The 19,666-nt window shown below is 46.1% G+C and overlaps 1 protein-coding gene across 2 annotated transcripts in view; it reads left to right on the top strand.

Annotated features, from left to right (window-relative positions):
• Positions 1 to 18,828, top strand: part of LOC145343993 (differentially expressed in FDCP 6 homolog) — a 50,525-nt gene extending 31,697 nt beyond the window's left edge. For both annotated transcript variants that reach the window (XM_080190604.1, XM_080190603.1), the window contains 8 exons: positions 1,234 to 1,380; positions 2,279 to 2,387; positions 5,354 to 5,544; positions 8,919 to 9,026; positions 10,660 to 10,826; positions 15,010 to 15,199; positions 15,840 to 15,960; positions 18,271 to 18,828. In XM_080190604.1, the coding sequence (XP_080046730.1) occupies positions 1,234 to 1,380; positions 2,279 to 2,387; positions 5,354 to 5,544; positions 8,919 to 9,026; positions 10,660 to 10,826; positions 15,010 to 15,199; positions 15,840 to 15,960; positions 18,271 to 18,539 (1,302 nt within the window). In that variant the 3' untranslated portion in view covers positions 18,540 to 18,828. The remainder of the gene's footprint in view (positions 1 to 1,233; positions 1,381 to 2,278; positions 2,388 to 5,353; positions 5,545 to 8,918; positions 9,027 to 10,659; positions 10,827 to 15,009; positions 15,200 to 15,839; positions 15,961 to 18,270) is intronic.
• The last annotated feature ends 838 nt before the right edge of the window (positions 18,829 to 19,666 follow it).

Genomic DNA, 19,666 nt, shown 5'->3' with positions numbered 1-19,666 from the left:
AGATTAAGCCACCAGTCTATTGTTTTTTTTTGTCTGTCTCCATTTTTGAATAAGGATGTTATATTGGCAGTTTTCAAATCCTCTGAGATGTTTTCCAGAATTTAAGGATTCTTGAAAGATTGCCACCAGTGCGTCCATTCCTTCTTTTGTTACCCTATGATGAAACACATCAGGTCTAGGGAACTTAATATTTAAAGATGTTCTTGCTGTCCATTTTTATATTACTTGTGAGTTTGTCCTCATAGCTTTTCTTTTCCCTCTTTATTATTTTCTGGTCATCTCTTGTTGGTTTTAAAACTTTCCCAATCCTCTTATCTTATCACAAATCTTTGTCACATTGAATGTTTTATCTTTTAGTTTAATATTGCCCTTAATTTCCTTGGTTAACCATGGTTGATTTATCATGAATTATTTTCCTAAACGTACTTAACTCCTTTTCCAATTTACTCCAACCGACTCTTGTGTAATGACTCTCATATAGGTTTGTTTCTGACTGAAGTTTCTCACTCTCACGCTGATTGGTAAATTCTATAATTAGTAACATTTTGTTATGATCACTGTTTTCTAGGGGAGCTCTTATTCTTTGACTGTTTTATTAAACCTGCCTCATTACACATTGCCAGATCCAAAATAGCCTGATTCCTAGTTGGGCTGTTGGAGAAAACTGGAGCACCCGGAGGAAACCCATGCAGACATGGGAGAATGCACAAACTCCACACAGTCACCCATGGCTGGAATCAAACCTGGGTCCCTGTAAGACAGCAGTGCTAACCGCTATGCTACCATGTCACCTCCACCGCAAACCTACCTTGGATTTCACTGAACTGAGGTGGTGAGAAACCCTACAATCGGTCTTCTTGAGATGATGGCACTGTGACTGTGATTCGTGTCGTTTACAGTGTTGTTCAGCCATTGGAGGATGAGGGGGAACGAGCCAGAGAATCCAGAGCAAATAAAGAGCCTGGTTTCCTCAAGTTACTTTGCAAGCAGCCGCTATGAGGGAGCCGGCCACTCAGAGTTTCTAGGTACCACACTGTGTCTGTTAAAGTTCCCTGCACCTCCTTTGTGCTTTAGAGGTGAGAACCATGTGGAATCACATCAGGTGATCATGCTCTTTGACAGCATTATCCATGTCCCTCTGACAATCAACCAGACAGGCTGTCTCCCATAAAGCTTTCCTGCCCCTTATTTGTTTGACCTCACTTCCTGCTTTCTGTTGTTGACTTCCTGCAGGGGTACATGTGGAAGAAAGGTCAGGTGCGGCGGAATTGGAATGAGCGCTGGTTTGTCCTGAAGGCTTCCCAAATTCACTATTATGTCAATGAAGACCTCAAGGAGAAGAAGGGGGAAATTCAACTCGATATGGACAGCACAGTTGAGGTGAAAACCATGGAGGATAGACTGACATGTCAAACATTGGATAGACTCTGTCACTGTATAACACTGGGGTACAGTACTGGTGGGGCCAGGTCTGTCACTGTATAACACTGGGGTACAGTACTGGTGGGGCCAGGTCTGTCACTGTATAACACTGGGGTACAGTATTGGTGATGACAGGTCTGTCACTGTATAACAGTGGGGTACAGTACTGGTGGGGACAGGTCTGTCACTGTGTAAGACTGGGGTAAAATTCTTGGGGACAGGTATGTCACTGTATAACACTGGGATACAATACTGGGGAAACAGCTCTGTCACTGTACAACACTGGGGTAGAGTGCTGGTGGGGACAGGTGTGTCACTGTATAAGACTGGGGTAAAATACTTGGGGGACAGGTCTGTCACTGTATAACACTGGGGTAAAATACTGGGGGGACAGCTCTGTCACTGTACAACACTGGGGTACAGTACAAGGGGGGACACATCTGTCACTATGTAACTCTGGGGTACAGTACAAGGGCTGACAGGTCTGTCACTCTGTAACACTGGGTTATAATACTGGTGTAGACATGTCTGTCACTGTATAACACTGGAATACAGTATTGGTGGGGACAGGTCTGTCACTGTGTATGACTGGGTGGACATGTCTGTCACTATGTAACACTGGGGTACAGTACTGGGTGGACAGGTCTGTCACTGTATATCACCGGGTGGACAGGTCTGTCAATCTGAAACGTGGGCTCTTTATTTTTAATTGACTGAGCAATATTCTGCTTTCTCGGTTACTGCTCTTTTATATTTGTTCTTACTTCTGATTGCTCTGTCATTTTCCCTCAGTTGGACTTAGTTCTGTTATGCTGCTGCGTCAATTCTTTAATGTGTGCTGTGTTCTCTCCTGCAGGTCCTCCCCGATAAAGAAGGGAAGCGATGTTTGTTCTGTATTAAAACTGCAAACCGTACTTACGAGTTGAGTGCGTCCGACACAAAGCGTCGACAGGAATGGATAGACAGTGAGTGGTCAGACAAACCTTTCTGTGTAGCGCCTGCTGGTTAAGTGCTTACGGGTGGTGATTTGGTTCCAAAACATTATCTGCTGCATGGTGTGTCACCTAGATTCTGAATTCCAGCAAATCTGCTGGCCGGGGGTGGGGTGCTGGGGAAAGGATGGTGTGGTGGGTATTTCACTGAACTAGTAATCTGGGGACACGGGTTCAAATCCCACCATGGCAGCTAGTGGAATTGAAATGAGTAAAATCTGGAATATAAACCTATTCTCAGTAATGGTGACTGTAATGTTGTGGGGTTGTGTAGGAGTGATGACAAAGGACTACAACCCAAATGCTTCACTATAGGATTTTCAGCTTCTCTTTCACTGTGTAACACTGAGATATGTATGCCATGCCCATAGCCATACTGCTGAGAACTCCTACACTGCCCACATGTCACTTCCTATATCCAGGTCATGGCAATATACACATGTATACACATTATACATCTTCCCCATTGTAGCTGGGACAATCCATAATCCCATAGTCCATAATAAGAACATGATGTGGCAATGCTGGTGTTGGACTTGGGTAAACACAGTAAGAAGTCTAACAACACCAGGTTAAAGTCCAACAGGTTTATTTGGAATCATGAGCTTTTGGAGCTCTGTTCCTTTGTCAGATGGGGACTCCTGATGAAGGAGCAGTACTCCGAAAGCTCTTGCTACCTAATAAACCTGTTGAACTTTAACTTGATGTTGTGAGACTTCTTACATTGTAGAGAACAATACTGAAATGGCAGTAACAAATCATTAGATAACTTGGATGCGCAGAACACAAGCTTGAACCAAGACTTGGCATAAAGCCCAAATGTGTACCTTCCCCCATCTTTTCTGGAACAGCGTGCACATTTACATATAAGAGGCAACTGGATGGGTGCATGAATAGGGAGACAATAGAGGGATATGGACCAAATAAGGGCAGAAGGTTTTTTTTAGTTTAGTTAGGGCATCATGACTGGCACAGGCTTGCAGGCTTGCAAAAGGCTTGCCTTTTCTTATATTGTACTTTTCTTTGTACTTTACATACACCATAGTGTTGAAAGTCTGTTCAGCCTCCCCGAGAGTATCATTACACCAGTTGGCTGTGCTTGGTTATTGATCACATGGAGGATGGTATCAGGCAGCCTAGGTGGTCACACTGGCTGCAGAACATTGATAGCAGGAGGGAACTCCATCTCCACTGGTGCAGGGGGCACCGATTGTGAACTCGGTGTGTCAGCCTCTGTGGCAGTTTAGGTGTCTGTAACAGATGATGCCAGTTCCTGACATACCGGGCACCACCTGAGATGACCACATATCTGTTGGGTTGGCGGCGGGGGGGAGCCGTGGCTGTAGACCACTGCCAGTTTTGTCATAGCCACGTGTGATTTGCATTCTGACCATCCGGTATCCAGAGTGCAGAGTCTGCTGGCATTATGGTCATGGTATCTTTTTCTCTTTGTCACAATTCCACGAGGGCTCCCTCACACTTGTTTTCACTTCAGGCTGCAGCAGGATTTTGGTGACAGGGATCATGGTTCTGGTGCATCTGGAGAACATTGTCAGTGCTGGCGAAGGCAGATTGTACAGACTAAATAATGCGGTGAAGAAATCATTGTCACGGAGGCATTTTCTGAGTAGGTGCTTTGCTGAATGTATTGCACGTTCCACCAAACTATGGGAGTTTGGGTAGAGGGAGCTGATTGTAATATGTTCAAAATCCCACATCTATGCAAAATCCTTGAACACCCTGGAGACAAGCTGTTGGACATTGTCTGTTATTAGCCTCTGGGCAATGCCGTATGTGGCAAAGTGCCTCTTCAGCTTTCCAAATACTCTGTTGCTCTTCAAGTCAGGTTAGAAATTAGCTTCATACCACCCTGAGAATGAATCAACAAGGACCAGTTGATGTCTCCCATTCCGCTCAGACACATCTGCTGCAGTGAGTGATCGTGGAAGGTTCCGGGGCCTCGTGGAGGTGCAGTGGTTCTTTCCTTTGATGAGGCTTGAGTGTATTACATGGTGCACATCTACACACTTTCCTCTCTATGTTAGTATACGTTGAGAGCCAGGATGTGTTTTCCTTTGTTCTACACGCCATTGCTTCATCCTCAGGTGTCCTTGCTGGGTGTAGCACATCTGCAGAGATCAGGGGATGACAACCCTCTGGCCATGCAATGTGGTTCACTCTTAACTGCCCTCCGAAATGGCCTAGCAAGCCACTCAGTTCAAGGGATGGGCAACAAATGCCAGCCTTGTCAGCAATGTCCACATCCCATGAGATAATGAAGGGATCATTTTGAGGAGAAATGTAGCTGGGGAACTGGGCATTGGAATTGGTAGGAGTGCTGCTACTTTTGACATCCTATCTTCAGCCAACATACTGTCTATCACACACAGCTGCAGCATTCAAGATCTCCTCCACCATTGCTATTAATGCAATCATCAACCTCTCTCCAGGTACTTACTGATTAATTTCTCCTGCCTCACACGCATTTGATGCCTCCCAAAAGTGTTTAAGTTGGTACAGCCAGTAAGCAGTGAGTGTTGTGCCCAGTGGTGAAAACCTTGCTCCTGACTTCAGGAGTTCTGACTGAGAGACATTATTTCTTCATCTACAATGTCCTGCTTTCTCTTGGATTTCCACCCATGGGCAAATGCCTGACCATGTGACAGTTTGTGTATCTCTCAACAGAAAGCAACACAAGGATAGAGTCCTGGTGAGGGGAGGGCTTGAACCACAACAACTCATACTATTCTTGATTAATAAAGGGATCGGGGGTTGTGGGAAAAAGACAGGAGAATGGAGATGAGAAAAAAATCAGCCATGATTGAATGGCGGAGCAAACCCATTGGGCCGAGTGGCCTAATTCTTATGGTCTTATGGTTCTTTGTGCTCTGTTACTGTGCAGATATCACTAAATTTTCCTTGTTCTTTGTGCAATGCAGGTATCTCTGCTTCAATTTGGATTCAGAGTGAGAACAAGAGGTCGCTGTATATTGAGCAGAAGGAGAAAAGGCGGTTGCAGCGGCAGCAAGCTGCACAGAGGGAGCTGGAGAGGAAAATGGAGGAGGAGCATCTGGTGGAGCTTCAACAGGAGAAGGAGAGACAACTCTTGGAGATTGAACATCTTAAGCAGGTGTGTGTGTGGTGTGGTTGTGTGTGTGGTGTGTATCAGTGTTCTTGATTGTGTGCGGTGTGTGTGTGGTGTGTATCAGTGTCCTTGTTTGTGGTGTGTATCAGTGTTTGTGTGTGGTGTCTATCAGTGTTCTTGTTTGTGTGTGGTGTCTATCAGTGTTCTTGTTTGTGTGTGGTGTCTATCAGTGTTCTTGTTTGTGTGTGGCGTGTGTGTATGTGTGTGTGGTGTGTATCAGTTCTGCTTTGTGTGTGGTGTCTATCAGTGTCCTTGTTTGTGTGTGGTGTGTATCAGTGTTCTTGTTTGTGTGTGGTGTCTATCAGTGTTCTTGTTTGTGTGTGGTGTGTATCAGTGTTCTTGTTTGTGTGTGGTGTCTATCAGTGTTCTTGTTTGTGTGTGGTGTCTATCAGTGTTCTTGTTTGTGTGTGGTGTCTATCAGTGTTCTTGTTTGTGTGTGGTGTCTATCAGTGTTCTTGTTTGTGTGTGGTGTCTATCAGTGTTCTTGTTTGTGTGTGGTGTCTATCAGTGTTCTTGTTTGTGTGTGGTGTCTATCAGTGTTCTTGTTTGTGTGTGGTGTCTATCAGTGTTCTTGTTTGTGTGTGGTGTCTATCAGTGTTCTTGTGTGTGTGTGTGGGTATCAGTGTTCCTGTTTGTGTGTGTGTGTGTGTGTGAGGGTATCAATGTTCCTGTTTGTGTGTGTGTGTGTGAGGGTATCAATGTTCCTGTTTGTGTGTGTGTGTGTGTGTGTGTGGGTGTGAGGGTATCAGTGTGTGGGGGTATCAGTGTTCCTGTTCATGTTTCTGTGTGTGAGAGAGACAGTGGCCATGATTTTACCGGTTTGCCCCACTCCTCAATGGGCAAAGCGAGCCTGTTAAATTGCATGAGAGCCAAGAAATCAGAATCATGCCCGACTTGTGGGCTGCCACGATGTGGAAGGGCCTAGAGGGCCAGGTCCATGGGGGCTTGGCCACGCCAGGGTGCCCCAATTGGGGAGGGAGGTGTTCTGCTGCGCATTCTGCCTATGATTGTCATGGGGTGGATAGGGGTGGGGGTGGATGGGCTGCTGCCAAGCTGTATCAGATCGGTGGGGGAATGGAGCATGATCATTCTGGGTGGTGGCAGGGACTTCATTTTTGAGCGGTGTGGGGCTCATGATTGGCCGCTGGCCTTCACAATTGCAGGCAGGGGGCTGAGTTGAGGTCTGGCTGCAAAAGCAGAGACCTAACAGCTCTCCCTCTCTGTTGGGCCTCTGCTCCTGGAACTCCACATGTGCGGACATAGAAGTCTCCACATACGCAAAAGCTCCCTCTGCTGCTGGTTGGCAAATTAAGCCCCATTCACTGCCTCCAGTAGCTAGAAACAGTCTAGCCTGTATTTTCATGCACTGTATGGGAGTAAAAAACATGCTCAAAAAACAGATCTGTATATCCCCAATTTTCATGCTAGCTGGACACTTAGAACTTCTCTGGTAAAATTCCACCCAGTGTGTCAGTGTTCATGCTTGTATGTCTGTGTGTGCATCGGTGTTTTTTTTCCTGTTTGAGTGTATGAGAGATCTCCCACTCTTCAGACCAAATTCAGATGGACTGGAGGAATTGAGACTGGCATCTTTGCGTCTTTGTGTGCTGATTGGCTAGGCAGGACATTCTGCCATGGAGGGAAATCATACCCATTTCATAGTCAGGTGGCACTCTGGTCTCATCGCCCTCCATACCACCAAGGTTTTTGGACCGACTGCAGCTAAAATAAAATGACTCCCCATCATCTCACTTATAGAGACATAGAGGTTTACAGCATAGAAGCATTGACACAACTTATCCATGCTGCCCAGTTTTTACCACTAAGTTATTTCCAATTTCCCACATTTGACCCATATCCCTCTATACCCATCTTACCTATGTAACTGCCTAAATGCTTTTTAAAAGACAAAATTCTACCCATCTCCATTACTACCTCTGGCAACTTGTTCCAGACACTCACCACACTCTGTGCAAAATTGCCCCTCTGGACACTTTTGTATCTCTCCCCTCTCACCTTAAACCTATGCCCTCTAGTTTTAGACTCCCCAACCTTTGACGGTCTACCTTATCTATGCCCCTCATTATTTTATAGACCTCTATAAGATCACCCCTCAGCCTCCTACACTCCAGGGAAAGAAGTCCCAGTCTATCCAGCCTCTTATAACTCAAGCCATCAAGTCTCGGTAGCATCCTAGTAAATCTTTCCTGCACTCTTTCTAGTTTAATAATATCCTTTCTAAAATAAGGGACCAGAACGATACACAATATTCCAAGTGTGGCCTTCCCAATGTCTTGTATAACTTCAACAACACATTTCAACTCCTGTATTCAATGTTGTGACCAATGAAACCAAGCATGCTGAATGCCTTCTTCACCACTCTGTCCACCTGTGACTCCACTTTCAAGAAGCTATGAACCTGTACCCCTAGATCTCTTTGTTCTGTACCTCTCCCCAAAGCCCTACCATTAACTGAGTAAGCCCTGTCCTGGTTTGATCTACCATTATGCATCACGTTGCATTTATCTAAATTAAACTTCATCTGCCATTCATCAGCCCACTGGCACAAATGATCAAGATCCTTTGCAATACTAGATAACCTTCACTGCCCACTATGCCACCAATCTTGGAATCATCTGCAAACTTACTAATCATACCTCCTAAATTCTTATAATTAATATAAATGACAGATAACAGTGGACCCAGTACTGATTCCTGAGACACACCTCTGGTCACAGGTCTCCAATTTGAAAAACAACCCTCTACAACCACCTCTGTCTTCTGTCATCCAGTAAAAAGTCTGACAACACCAGGTTTTAGTCCAACCTATTTATTTGATAATATTATCAAATAAATAGGTTGGACTAAAACCTGGTGTTGTCAGACTTTTTACTGTGTTTACGCCAGTCCAACGCCGGCATACCCACATTCTGTCATCCAGCCAATTTTGTATCCGATTGCTGCCTCACCCTGGATCCCGTGAGATTTAACCTTATGCAACAACTTACCATGCGGTATCTTGTCAAAGGCCTTGCCAAAATCCATGTAGACAACCATGTACTGTCCACTGCACTGCCCTCATCTACCTTCTTTCTTAGCCCTTCAAAAAACTCCATCAAATTCATGATTCATGATTTTCCACTCACAAAGTCATGCTGACTGTCCCTAATCAATCCTTGCCTCTCTAAATGACTGTAGATCCTGTCTCAGAATATCTTCTGATGTTAGGCTCACTGGCCTGTAGTTCCCGAGCTTTATCCTGTAGTCTTTCTTAAACCAAGGCACAACATTTGAAACCCTCCAATCTTCAGGCCCCTCACCTGTGGCTTTTCTCAGCAAAAGTTTGCTTGGTCTCCTAGGCACAGGATGAAGCTCAGGTCCTCTGGCGAACCAAAGAGCTCTACTGGATGAAGCAGCAGCAGGACATGCAGCTGAAACTGCAGAGAGAGCTACAGAAAGCCCACACGGTAAGAAATGCAAGAGGTCTGGGCAACGAGGCCTGGGGCTAGGCCTGCACAGTGAGGCCTGGAGTTTCAGTTGGTTTACTGTGTCTACTGGAAAAGGGACCATAATAAAAGGCTATGCCAGGTCACCATCTGCACTTATGCAGGCATTCAGTGGCTGCACTTTAAACTTGGTCCTGTGCAGCACTCAGAATATAACCCTGTGCTGTACTTGTCCAGGGAGTGTTTGATGGGGACTGTGTAGAGGAAGCTTTATCTGTATCTAACCTTGTGCTGAACCTGTCGTGGGAGTGTTTGATGGGACAGTGTAGTGAGAGGGAGATTTACTTTGTATCTAACCCTGTGCTGTACTGTCCTGGGAGTGTTTGATGGGACAGTATAGAGAGAGGGAGCTTTACTGTGTATCTAACCCCATGCTGTACCTGTCCTGGGAGTGTTTGATGGGGACTGTGTAGAGGAAGGTTTACTCTGTACCTAAACCAGTGCTGTACCTGTCCTGGGAGTGCTTGATGGGACAGTGTAGAGGGAGCTTTACATTATATCTAACCCTGTGTTGTACCTATCCTGGGAGTGTTTGATGGGGTAAGTGTGGAGGGAGCTTTACTCTGTATCTAACCACGTGTTATACCTGTGTTGGGAGTATTTGATCACCGTTATCCACCGGACTTGACATCTCTTGCTCAGTAAGGATAAATGCATTTACCCTCGGAATTTATGGGGCTGAAAACTTCACTGAGGTTGGACCAGAAAACCACAAGAGGAATGGAATATTCCAGAACAACAAAGGCTACCTTCTGAAAGAGAGAAGGGATAAACATATTGGCCAACTCTTGAACTTTGAAAGCTACCTTCTCAATGGCTTTGGATCACAGAGAGAGAGCTGGCAGAGGCAAGATGGGCTGAATGGCCTGTTCTTTACTGAGAATGGTGTGGTTTTGTTTCTGTGGGGAAGAGGATTTGCTCTGAATAACTTCTTTCGCTCTTTGACTGAAGACAGAAGGCAGCTCTGAGGTGCGTGAGCATCTAATTGTTCCTGTTTCTGATAAAAATTTTGTAGATGAGAGAACAACAGCACTTTGGCTTTGGTCAATGTGATGAAAGTGTTTAGATTATTCCCAATCCGGATTGAAAATTCTACCCCAGAGGGAATTTGGAAAATATTTGAATGGGATTTTAGAGAAAGCTCCACTGTCCACCTAAGAATTCTGGGAGATCCACGCAGGAAGAAGGGAGACTATTGATTGTTATCTACTTTCTACTACTGCTGCCTTCAGGCTATCTATAAGTCCTGGGAGTACCACAGCATCTCTTGTCAAGATGCTGTGGTATACCGCAGGGATCTGTTTTGGGGCCACTGCTGTTTGTCATTTTTATAAATGGCCTAGATGAGGGTGTATTTGCAGACCCCAGTTTGGGTGGGACTTTTAACCACTCTTTTCTGGTCCCCCGGAATGAAGAAATCAGCTGGGATCCCACTCCTGAAACCTTCCAAGTGTCGGCTTGTTTTAAACCCTCCCCCTCTGCAGATGAAAGTTGTCAGTAATCTTCAGGGAGTGAGAGTGTTTGTTGACTATTTCTGATTATGGTCCTTCTCATTTCTCTTTCTCTCTTTCTCTGTGTTCTTGCCTCTTTGAAGGACAAACTCCAGATGCAATTGGTAATGGAGCAGAAGGAGCTGGAAGCTGGAGCCCAGCGCCATCGGATTCAGGAGCTGGAGACGATGCAGCGAGGCATGGAGCAGGCTCTGAAGGCTGAGATCCAGGCCCATACTCATGAGCAGTCCGTGCGATCCGCACAGGCAAGGTGCAGTGACGGACACGACACTGGGGGAATTGTAACTCATCCCTCATTACTGGGTACAGTGGGAGGTGGAGTGGTGGGGGGAGAGAGTTAAAATAGTGTGGCTCCATCCCCTGTCCCATTTTAACCGTGGACCTATGCAGTGGATGAGGCCCAGTGGGAACCATGGTGCTATATGATGACATGCAACTTTAAGAGAACATTATATTAATCCATTCTTGACAGGGATCGCCATTCCACTTTTCACCCGAGTCACCAGAGGAAGCTATCGATAAGCCAGCATGTTGAACATTAAAGCCCCCTTCAAGATGGTTGAGAGAAATAGCACCTGTGCGTTCATACTTCGAGGGAAGGTTTGGGCCTCTGTTGTTCCTGCCTGTCCCATTCCCCTTGGGCACAAGATCATTTGCAACATCTCCACCTATTTCCTCCTGCATTCAAACACCCCTTACTGTGGGCAGTCTCTGCAGGGCCCTCCAAACCTCCCAAACTCCTAACTCTCACCCACCATCTGAATCAGAGCATGAAAGAGCGAGAGATGATCTCCTTGAGAAATCTAAGTGGGGGTTTGACAGAATCAAGCTGAGAAGATGCTTCCCATTTGAGGGAACCTAGAATTGTGCGCATGGTTTAAAAATGTGCGGTCGCTGACTTAAGATGGAGGCGAGAAGGAATTTCTTTTCTCACAGTGGTTAGTGTTTGGAATTCTCTTTCTTACTGAGCAGTAGAGGCTGGCCCATTGGATATATTCAAGTTGAGTGACACCGATTGCTGATTGACAAGGGAGTCAATGATCATGGGGGACAGGAAAGAAAGTGGAGTGAGGCCACAACCAGATCAGATATAATCTTATTAAAAGGTGGAGCAGGCCCGAGGGGCCTACTCCTATTTCTTATGGGCAAGATTAAAGCAGATGGGATTGGGGGAAGTATATTGAGATGGATAGAAAACTAATTGGGAGAGAGGAAACAAAGAGTAGAAATGAATGGGTGCTTTTCAAATTGGTAGGTAGTAACTAGTGGGATGCCACAGGGATTGGTGCTGGGACCCCAGCTATTCACAATATATATTAATGATTTAAATGAAGGAACAAAATGTAACATCTCAAAGTTTGCAGATGATATCAAGATGGATGGGAGGGGTGAACTTTGAGAGGATTCAGAGATCCTTCAGAATGATCTGGACAGGTTGGGTACGTAGGCTAATCAATCGCACTTGCAGTATAATTTGGAAAAGTGTGAGGTTATTCACTTTGGAAGCGAAAACAAGGAGGCAGATTACTCCCTGAATGGCTGTAAATTGGGAGAGGGCAGTGAGCAGCAGGTTCTGGGTATCCTTGTGCACCAGTCACTGAAGGTAAGCATGCAGGTTCTGCAGGCAGTAAAGAAGGCAAATGGCATGTTGGTCTTCATTGCGAGAGATTTCAAGTACAGGAGTAGGGATTATACAGGGTTTGGTGAGGCCACACCTAGCGTATTGTGTGCAGTTTTGGTCTCCTTTTCTGAGGAAGGATGTTCTTGCTGTCGAGGGAGTACAGTGAAGGTTTACAGGCTGATTCCAGGGATGGCAGGACTGATGTATGAGGAGGGATTGACTAGGTTAGGATTGTTTTCGCTGGAGTTCGGATGAATGAGGGGGGATCTCATAGAGACTTATAAAATTCTAACAGATCTAGACAGGGAGGATGTTCCTGTTGGTGGGGAGGTCCAGAACCAGGGGTCACGGTCTGAGGAGACAGGGTAGAGATAGACTGTTTAGGACAGAGGTAACGAGACATTTCTTCACCCAAAGAGTGGTGAGCCTGTGGAATTCATTACCATAGGAAGTAGTTGATGCCAAAATATTGAATGCATTCAAGAAGTAGCTGGATGCAGCACTTGGGGCAAATGGGATCAAAGGTTATGGGGAAAAAGCAGGATTCGGCGAATGAATGATCAGCCATGATCATAATGAACGGTGGAGCACGCTCAAAGGGCCAATTGGCCTCCTTCTGCTCCGATTTTCTACGTCTATTCTATCTTCTGTTCAGGGTTACGAATGATGCTGGGCCATGTCAGAGCAGCAGTGGTGAAGCAGTTGGACTCTGTGGTGTGGTGACCTCCAGGAATATGTCCAGCCGGAATTGACTAAATGAGGCAGTATTCCATGAGGACTTGGGAATGCTGTCGAGAGCCTGCTGTGTACAGAGACCGAACGACAAAGTGGTTTGTGACTTCTCTGACTACAGATGGGCTCCATTGGGGTGGCACAGTAGCACAGTGGTTAGCACTGCTGCTTCACAGCTCCAGGTACCTGGGTTCGATTCCCAGCTTGGGTCACTGTCAGTGTGGAGTTTGCACATTGTCCTCGTGTCTGCGTGGGTTTCCTCCCACAGTCCAAAGATGTGCAGGTTAGGTTGATTGACCATGCTAAATTGACCGCAGATGCATAGGTTAGAGGATTAGTGGGTAAAATATGTATGGATATGGGAGTAGGGCCTGGGTGGGATTGTGGTTGGTGCAGACTCGATGGGCCAAATGGCCTCTCTCTGTACTGTAGGGTTTCTATGATTTCATTTCAGAGAGTCATGTAGGTTGACAGCACAGAAAAAGGCTCTGACCTAATGTGTCTGCACCAGTCAAAGATAAACCACCCAATTGTTCCAATTCCATTTCCCACCACAGGGCCCATGGCCTTGTATGCCTTGATATTGAAAGTGCACATTTAGGGTGGCACAATGGACTGAACCTGGGACCTCTGATCCCTCCAGTGAACCATTGTAACACGTCATAACACTAGAATTGTTGACCCAACTGGATCCAATACAAAGTCCACTGGAATGGATCAACGTAGGGGGCACAGTGGTTAACACTGCTGCCTCACAGTGCCAGGGACCTGGGTTCAATTCTGGCCTTGGGTAACTGTGTGGAGTTTGTACATTCTCTCCATGTCTGTGTGGGTTTCCTCTGGTTTTCTCCCAAAGATGTGGAGGTTAAGTGGATTGGCCATGTTAGTGTCCCAAGATGTGTAGGTTAGGGGGAATTGGCAGGGTAAATATGTAGGACTACAAAATACGAATAGCTAAGAGTCAGTGCAGATTCAATGGGCTGAATGACCTCCTGACTGCACTGTAGAGATTCCATGATAAATACTTCTTAATTGTTACGAGGGTCTCTGCCTCCACCACCCTTTCATGCAGTGAGTTCCAGATACCCACCACCCCCTGGATGAAAAAGTTTTTCCTCATGTCCCCTCTAAACCTCCTGTCCTTACTTTAAATCTATGCCCGCTGATTATTGAGCCCTCCACCAGAGGGAAAAGTCTCTTCCTGTTCATTTGTGCTCCTCATAGTTTTACGTGTTTCAATTAGGTCCCCAACTTGCTCCTCTGCTCCAAGGAAAACAACCCCAGTCTACCCAATCTCTCTTCATAACTGAAGCTCTCCAGCCGAGGCAACATCCCGGTAAATCTCCTCTGCACCCTTTCCACTGCTATTACATCCTTCCTACAATGTGGATTCCAGAACTGCACACTATAGCTGTGGCCTAATGAACATTTCATATAGTTCCAGCATAAGCCCTCTGCTCTTAAACTCTAAGTTAGTCTGTTCGGCCTAGAGTTATAAGAGAAGGAACAGTAGTCTATTGCAGACCTCCTGCCATCCTGGGACTGTCCTGGCTTCGGGGGTGCATGTGACTTCTAACAAGAATAGAGGCCATTGAGTGGCCTACAAAGGCAAATGCAACAACAAGCGATGTATCAAACGGTAATATTAGAATAATGCCAGGCCTGAAGATTTCAGGAATGGTGTGGATGGTCACATTGAGTGTGCTGATGAGGGGGAAGGGAAAGAATATTTAGAATGGCACCATTCCAATTTCATTGGAGATTATTTGGTTAGGAAGAGGTAAGTGAGAAAGAGATAACTTAATAACACTTTCCTGTCTAGGGGGGAGGAAAGGAGGGGATGGATTGGGAGCAGATGGATTTACGTTAAAGGCTTTCGGAAATGTTAGGCACAAGAATCTTATCGTACTTCAATGGTCCATAACTGGCTCTGGGAACTCCTGAGGATGTGACGGGGAGGTACAGACACATGTACTTCTTTCCTGGCTGGGAGGGTCACGGACAGTCAGGACAGTTCTTAGTGATCGCCTGAGTGAAGATGCTTTTGAATGTTTCTCTTCTTGCTGCTGTTTTGTGATAGGCTGTTACAGGAGGAGGAGGAGAAGCTGAAGGAACTGATGAGGCTGAAGTTTGAGCAACAGGATATCATCCAGAGAACGCAGCAGGAGAAGAGGCAGCTGCAGCAGCAGATTACCAGCAAGGCTCAGGCTCTTCAGCAGGCCATGGAGGAGCTGAGAGAGACCAGGCAGCGCAATAAGCAGGATCTCGCTGTAAGTGACGTACCTCAGGGGTCTGTGTTGGGCTCCCTATTATTTGTCATTTACATAGATGACATTGCTGACTATGTGGGGGGGTAGGATTAGTAAGTTTGCGGATGACGCAAAGATTGGCTGGGTGGCTAACAGTGAGGCAGACTGTCTTGGGCTATAAATGGGTAGGTAAGTGGCAGATGGAATTGAACCCTAGTCTCTGGCGCTGAGGCAGCCATGCTATCCACTGTGCCACCCGATCATCAGAAGTGTGGGTTAGATATAGAGCAAATTTCCCCTCGCACTATCCCACCAGATACTCAAGGACAGGTACAGTCTGCAGTAAGTTTCTTCAGAAGGTTTGGACCTTACTAACCATTCAACCTGAATGGCAATAGGGACGCTGCCAGGTTAAATTCACCTATTTCACCCAGCAAGTGAAGTGAGAACAACTCAGACACTGAGCAGCAAAACAATAAGACTGCCTTCTGCTCCCTGAGGAGAGCAGCCTCATGGGATTTACCTGCTGAGACCTTTCCCATTGTGCAATGGGACAGCGGCGACTTGTGATTGGCTCCAGCTCAGTTTGTCAGCTCTTGTGTTGGGGGATGGGGTGTAGATGAATGGGAGCAGCCATTCTGACCTGTTCCCTTTTCTCCAGGTGGCAGAACGGAGGCGGAAGCGAGCAAGCCAATACGTCAAACACTGGGATGTGCAGCTGAACCGACTGATGAAGCCAGTGGAGCCTGGGGATAAGGCAAAATGGAAGGCATCTGCTGAGGGTATTGGCCAATCACACTGCTTCTCAGTGCCTGGGGCAAGGTGGTTTGTAGTGAGCTGATGAGTTAGGTGGAAGGAGATGCAGTGGCTTGGCAGCGGGTCTGAGGTTTCCAGTGGGAGGAGGTGTAGGCCAATCAGCTCCTCATATCTGATCCCATATTCACTCAGATTATGAGTGCAGTGTAACAGCACCTTTGATCCCTTTCCATTGATACATGTACCCAACAAAAGCCTATCTATCCCAGGGCTAAGAGCTTTGGCAATATCCACAACCTTTTGGGGATGGGAGTGCTGGATTCCCATTTCCTTCAGGAAGAAAATTCCAGATTCAACCCTCCCCATCCATCTCTCCTAAGGCATAGCTCAAGTGTTAGGGTTGTGTCCTCTCACTCTCAATTCACCTTTCAAATAGTTTCCCTAATTATTCTTGACAAATTCCTTTAATACGTTAAAATCTTTTGTTAGATCATCCCTCAGCCTGCTATACTGGTGGAAATGTACAAATTAGAGTTTTACACCACAGCAAGAGGTCATTCTGTCCATCATGACTTTAAAGCTGACCTCATCATTCAGCCCTCTAAGCCCCAGTACCATTGAGATAAAGATGTGTTGCAACCTCTCTCCAAGGCCGATATCTTGTTCCTCAGTACCCCAGACAAGATCTGTATCACACACCTGTAACATCCTCCCATTTTAGCCTTCTTAACATAAAAGCCAACATTTCTTTAGCACATAGACTACACTTTCACAACCCATTTACCCACTTGTCGTGGTTTCTGCAGCTGGATGCCCACGTCCCTACTCCACTGGGACCATGAGTTTCTCACTGTCAAGTGTTAAATTCTTGGAACCCAAAGTGGATGACCTCATACGTTGAGTTTTATTGCTAGCTTTTGCCCACTCGCTCAATCTTTGCAATGTCTGGCTCTTATCCAGTCTCTGTAACTGACTGCCACCTCCAAACTTGGTTTTACAATTCTTCATCGTTATCACTGGGTGTGGACTCTGAGAGTGAAGGAGGTGGGTGGCAGTATGGGGATAGGCAATGCGTGTGGACTCAGGGGTGGGAGGGTGTAGTTGGCAGTGTGTATGGACTCGGGTGGGTTTGGTTGGCAATATGGAGATAGGCACTGTGTGTGGACTTTGATGTGAGTCAGCAGTGACCATCGTTGGGTACAGTTTATCAACACGAGCTAATCTTGGTGATGCTATCTTCAAATATAATCCTGGTTAAGTGCAGCAGGTCTTGTCTGTTGGCCATTTATTCATCGCTTTCCCCTTCAAACTGCTGAAGACTCGTTCCAATTTCTCACATTCCTGTATTTCCATACTCTTTGTAAAATGCTTCTTTTCCTTCACTCCCTTTCCTGATTCATCATCCTAAACGTTTTATGGTGAAATAATTCAGCAGTTTTTTTGTTCTGACTGGAAGGGAAATGGTACTGAGTCACCCTAGAGTGCATGATAATAACTTTACCCCCACCCCGAGAATGGAAGAGGTTTGTCTGCGATCCTTTCCTGGGGCAGTCCTGACTGGGTGACGGAGCTCCAGATGTGATGATTCTTGTCATAACCTATCCATGGGAGCACTAACCTGGCTGTAACTCACTTCTTGTTCCATCCATCTTGTGCCTGTGCTTGCTATCTTACATTGCTCCAGTAACGCCTTCAATCTTAAAATTCTCATCCATGTTTTTAATTCCACATAGGTCTCTTCCTCCCTATCTCTACCACCTCCCCTAACAGTGGAGCAGTGGTTAGCACTGCTGCCTCACAGCGCCAAGGACCCGGGTTCAATTCTGGCCTTGGGCGGCTGCCTGGGTTTCCTCCCACAGTCCAAAGACATGCGGGTTAGGGTTGATTGGTCAAGGTAAAATGTGTGGGGTTACAGGGATGGAGGGCTGAGCCTGAATGGGATATTCTATCATAGAGTCGATGCAGACTCAATGGACCGAATGGCCTTTTTCTGCACTGTAGGGTTTCTGTGATCCTGTGGTTTTAACCCAATAAGTCTCCAAGATTTCGATGCTCCTCCAATTCTGGCCTCTTGTGCATCCTGATATCCACCATTCCAAACTTTCCATTCAGCCCCGAGCTCTGAAATCTCTTCCTTAAAACTCATTGACTTTCCACCTTGCTCTCTCTCCTTCTTTTACTCTGCTGCGTAAAACCTACCTGACATCTTCTTATGTGGCTAAATGTTAAATCATGCTTGCTAATGATCCTGCGTAACAGCTTAGGGTGCTTTACTAACTTGCTGAAGTTATATAAATGTAAATTGTTGTTGTAAAATGCATTCCCTCACATTACAGCCACCCAGAACCAGCCGAGCAGTGATATGCTGAGCCACAGAGGAGGTGGGGCCTTCACTTCCAAAGAATTCAGCTCTATGGAAACCATTGGGAAAACCAGGCCCCAGGACAGGTACAATGATCCCAAGAACTCAACGCCGGTCTCCGTGGAGACGTTAGAGTCCGACTCCGAGGATTACGAGAACATAGAGGAATTTCTGAAGAATGTGTCACTGACAGGGGCGATGCCTCACAAGATGAAAAGCCATGATGGCTGCATGGACTGGTGAGTGCAAGGAAGGTGGAGAGAATACCCTTGCAACTCCATACAGGGCACCAACACTTAATCATTGTGTGTTCCAGCTATTGGCTCCCTGTTTTTCATTATGCCAGACAGTATCTAATATCTGCACATCTGGGGACACTGTTGTATTCATTGGACATGCTGAGCCCAATGGGAGCAGCTTGCAGTAGTCAATAGCAACAGGGACTGACCCGTCAATGTAAACTGACTTGAAACTGCTCCTTGAAGAAATTGGATCTTACTCTACTCCAACTAATGATAAAGAAACATCTCTAACTGCAATTCTTCTTTGTTGCCTTATTTTGTTTCCACCTGTCTGTTACTTTTATCGTGCTGGGGAGAATATAAAACCTTAGTACAATTAGGAAGATCTGAATGACTAGGACAACACTGGGACTGAGGGAAAGGGGCCCACGTTAGGGTTGCCAACTATGATTAAATGTATCCTTGGAGGTTTCATCACTTGACTTGCCCCACACTTCCCGCAGGCCCTCCATCATTCGGCCAACACATCCATTCTAGTGAAATACTGCCTTCCCGCATCAACTGTAAAGGAAAAAGATTCACTATCCAATTGGATGATGCTTGATTGACATTTCTAACCCCCAGCATCCACCACCCCTCCCCACAACAGGATTACTAGCAGGTGTTGAGTTCAAATGCCAGAGGGCAGGACAGAATGTTGGGGGTGTTCAGAGCCAGTGGGGGTGGAGATAAGGGACTGGAATTTTAGAAAGGTGGGGCTTAACCCCATCTGAAAAATCAGCAGTAAACATATTCCCAGCAGCCCAAATGCCATATTTCACTCTAACAAATAGTAATTGGTATGAGGCAGGACTCCTACTCCTCACCCAGGAGGAAGTCCCACCTTGGAGAACAGCCAGTCAATCAGATTGGCCAGCAACTCTTCAGTCCCTCCAGGTACAGTGCCATAGTGGCCAGAAGAGGAATTGCAGAGAGCTGCCTGGCACTAACTCCGCTTGTTGGGCACTGCAGGGGATGGGGTGCATTACTGACTCGAATAATCACATTTTAATTTGATGTTTCTTAAGTTTCCTTTGTATTTTGTTTTTGTTCGGGCTGTTCCCCTTCCTTTTGGGGACCTGTCCCTTT

The sequence above is a fragment of the Carcharhinus amblyrhynchos genome, chromosome 6 (genome assembly GCF_965287045.1).
Source record: "Carcharhinus amblyrhynchos chromosome 6, sCarAmb.v2.hapA, whole genome shotgun sequence".
Classification (NCBI taxonomy): Eukaryota; Metazoa; Chordata; class Chondrichthyes; order Carcharhiniformes; family Carcharhinidae; genus Carcharhinus; species Carcharhinus amblyrhynchos.
The sequence above is the reverse complement of the archived record's forward strand: the minus strand, read 5'-3'. Positions and strand labels throughout refer to the sequence as shown.